Raw genomic sequence first — 3,750 nt, forward strand, 5'->3', positions numbered from 1 at the left:
TAAGCAGGAGGGGGGAAAGCAGCCAGGTAAGAGACGTTCCTAGTAGTCTGGGGGGAAAAAAACCCACCCAAGGCTGGCTTGGCCAGCAACTTTATTTAGGAGTTTCTTTTCCCGGCGTGGCGGAGACTAGGCGGTTAGAAGCAGGAGGGGCTGGAGGCCGGCTCTTAGGAACTGCCGGGCGACTGGAGCGCAGACCTAGACGGTGGGGTGGGGTTGAGCAGGGGCACTAAAGTAAGTGAGAGCTGCGGGGCGTCGGGAAGGGGCGGCGGCCTCAACGCGCGGGCGGGGGCCGGAAGGGGAGGTGGAGGGCGCAGTGGGGAGAGGGAGGCGGGTGTCGGGAGAGCTGAGCGGATCCGACTCGAGAGGGAGCAAAGAGGGAGAAGGGGCGACGCTAGAATCCAAGCAGGAGAAACCGGCACTTCCTGGCAAGGAGGGCGGAGGCGCGCGGGAGGGAGGGAGAGAGGGCGGGGGTAGGGGGCAGGCGCGGGGAGAGGGGAGTATAACTCAGCGGCCGCGAGGCGCGGGGGCAGTTTCGGGCGCCCGGGTCTGCAGCCAGCGCCAAGCGGAGCCCAGCAACCCCTCAGACGGACGGCGGAACCCGAGGAGGAGCGCGTAGTCCCGGCGAGGCGCACAGACCTGGGAGCGGTGGAGGGAGAGCGCAACTTTGCTCTGCCCTTCCCTGCTCCTGCGCCCACCCGGCACTTCTCAAGAGGGTCCTGGCAGACGGGACCTGTGCGTGCGCTACGGACGAGCACCCGGGCGCACCGGGAAGATGATGATGATGTCCCTGAACAGCAAGCAGGCGTTCAGCATGCCGCACAGCGGCAGCCTGCACGTGGAGCCCAAGTACTCGGCACTGCACAGCGCCTCGCCCGGCTCCTCCGCGCCCGCGGCGCCCTCCGCTAGCTCCCCCAGCAGCTCGAGCAATGCTGGCGGCGGTGGTGGTGGCAGTGGCGGGGGCGGTGGAGGCCGTAGCAGCAGCTCCAGTAGCAGTGGCGGCAGCGGCAGCGGCGGCGGGGGCTCCGAGGCGATGCGGAGAGCGTGTCTTCCAACCCCACCGGTGCGTATTTCTGCATAATCACCGCTTAAAGGCACATTTTGACAGCCCCCTTTATCTGCTTGATGTTTTTTTCATGTCTGCACAGCAAATCACCCCACACCTCCAACCAATTTCCCCCCTCTCTCTCTTATGTATTCAGCGGGTCTTTTCTTTCATATTAATTTTTATGACCTGGGATGTTGCGCGTGTTGTGTTGTGTTGTGTTTGCAGGCTCACTTTCCTCCTCCTCCTCGTGCACGCTCGGCTTTTCTCAGTGACTTCCTTCCTTTCCGCCTCACTTGCTACTTTCAGGATTATTATTATTATTATTATTATTATTATTATTATTATTATTATTATTTTAACGTTCTGGGAATGTTGTAGGTGCGGCGGCGTTGTCGAGCGCTTGTGCCGGGGCTTCCGGAGAGAGTGCGCACAATTCCCTGCTGAGCGTAATGTGTGCCTTTTACTTGCAATTGCAGAGCAATATATTCGGCGGGCTGGATGAGAGTCTGCTGGCCCGAGCCGAGGCTCTGGCGGCGGTGGACATCGTCTCCCAGAGTAAGAGCCACCACCACCATCCGCCCCACCACAGCCCCTTCAAGCCGGACGCCACCTACCACACCATGAACACCATCCCGTGCACGTCGGCTGCCTCTTCTTCGTCGGTGCCCATCTCGCACCCGTCCGCGCTGGCGGGCACGCACCACCATCACCACCATCACCACCACCACCACCATCAGCCGCATCAGGCGCTTGAGGGCGAGCTGCTGGAGCACCTGAGTCCCGGGCTGGCCCTGGGTGCCATGGCGGGCCCCGACGGCGCCGTAGTGTCCACGCCAACTCACGCGCCGCACATGGCTACCATGAACCCCATGCACCAGGCAGCGCTCAGCATGGCCCACGCGCATGGGCTGCCTTCACACATGGGCTGCATGAGCGACGTGGACGCCGACCCCCGGGACCTGGAGGCATTCGCCGAGCGCTTCAAGCAGCGACGCATCAAGCTGGGGGTGACCCAGGCCGATGTGGGCTCCGCGCTGGCCAACCTCAAGATCCCTGGCGTGGGCTCTCTTAGCCAGAGCACCATCTGCAGGTTCGAGTCCCTGACGTTGTCGCACAACAATATGATCGCGCTGAAACCCATCCTGCAAGCGTGGCTCGAGGAGGCCGAGAAGTCCCACCGCGAGAAGCTCACCAAGCCCGAGCTCTTCAACGGCGCGGAGAAGAAGCGCAAGCGCACCTCTATCGCCGCGCCAGAGAAGCGTTCGCTTGAAGCCTACTTCGCCATCCAGCCGCGGCCCTCCTCCGAGAAGATCGCCGCCATCGCGGAGAAGCTGGACCTTAAGAAAAACGTGGTGCGCGTCTGGTTCTGCAACCAGAGGCAGAAACAGAAAAGAATGAAATATTCTGCGGGCATTTAGGAGACCCTTGGCCTCTCCAGGGACAGCCCCTCATCATCCCCTCTTTTCCCTCTCTCTCTCTCCTGCCTCTTTTCTTTCCACTTTTGGCTACCAGAAACAATTCAGTAAATGTGAATCCGGAGAAAGCGAGGGTTGGAGAGCGAGCGAAGGAGCGAGCAAAGGTGCCCAAGCCCGGTGAGAATGTGAAATGATTTCTCAAAGGAAAGAAACAGAAAGGATTTGTCAAGTTGTAGCAAAGTTGTCCCTTTTAACCCCACCCCGTCCGGAAAAGGCACCTCGGCTTCTTCACAGGAAGTCTGGAGCTGGCTGTTTGCAGAAAGGCAGACGAGACAGCCTTTTAAAAGGCCCCCAAAATGAGCAAGTAAGATTTGTTTTTATTCCTAAAGACATCACCCTTGTTCAAGTTTAAAAGTACACTTTGCAGCTATTTTTCAGAAATAGAAATCGATTCAGGACTGAAACTTTAAACTAGAGTTGATGCTTAATGTGACAGAGACATCTCTAAAGTATTTTGAATTAAAAAAAGATGGCAGATTTTCTGCATTTACACTGTATATTATATATATATTTTTATTGTGGTTCTTACCCCCTTCTTCCTTCTCTGAAGTGTTAATGCTTAAGAAAGGAGTTGCGCCTGCTGTGTTCACTGATCTTGAAAGCTATTATTAGATTATTGCCGAACAACCCTCTGTAAATTATTAATTTATCTCTCTAGCAACTTAATTTGTGCACATTCTAATTAATTAAACTTCTTTAGTCTAAAAAACGGGGGAAACGTATGGCTAGTGGAGTTAAACAATTTTATGTTTGATGAGTTTACTGAATTTTTATGGCTTTCCTCTTATACTGTGTTCCTTTTGGCCCATTTGTATATTCTCACTTTGAATGACGATTGTTTTTTCTTTGTTTTTACTGGTAGTGTTCTGATTTGTGAGTCGACACTCAGTAATGGATGTCTTAATCGTGTAGACCTGATTCACTGTCCAAAGTATTGTTTACTTTGTTGCATATTTAATGGGGATTCCCACATTGTCCCCACTACACACGCGCTCTCTCACTCACCCTTACACACACACACATGCACACACGCACACACGCACACCTCTAATGGAAGAGAAGAAGTGAAGCAGTTGGAAGCATGACTATGATGCATCATTTTCTAGCTTTAGGTGCATTTGCCACTTGGTGTTTGCCCTTCCAGATTCTAAGATTTCACCAAGGTATTTCAGTCTTCTTGTTTTCAATTGCTTTGTTGACTACATTTTAACATTTACAAGAATCCTTCAG

The 3,750-nt window shown here is 54.4% G+C and overlaps 1 protein-coding gene across 1 annotated transcript; it reads left to right on the plus strand.

Annotated features, from left to right (window-relative positions):
- The first annotated feature begins 772 nt into the window (after positions 1-772).
- POU4F2 (POU class 4 homeobox 2) lies at positions 773-2,463 on the plus strand. Its single transcript, XM_045879376.1, has 2 exons — positions 773-1,060; positions 1,522-2,463. Exons 1-2 carry the CDS (start codon positions 773-775, stop codon positions 2,461-2,463), a joined length of 1,230 nt encoding a protein of 409 aa, XP_045735332.1.
- Positions 2,464-3,750: the final 1,287 nt, after the last annotated feature.

The sequence above is a fragment of the Mirounga angustirostris genome, unplaced genomic scaffold, assembly GCF_029215605.1.
Source record: "Mirounga angustirostris isolate CCGP_5_RB_7025 unplaced genomic scaffold, mMirAng1.0.hap1 SCAF_2, whole genome shotgun sequence".
NCBI lineage: Eukaryota > Metazoa > Chordata > Mammalia > Carnivora > Phocidae > Mirounga > Mirounga angustirostris.

Coding starts and splice junctions, on each gene's coding strand:
- POU4F2 (XM_045879376.1), top strand. CDS start 773: ATGATGATGATGTCCCTGAACAGCAAGCAGGCGTTCAGCATGCCGCAC. Junction 1,061..1,521: donor CGTGTCTTCCAACCCCACCG/GTGCGTATTTCT, acceptor TTGCAATTGCAG/AGCAATATATTCGGCGGGCT.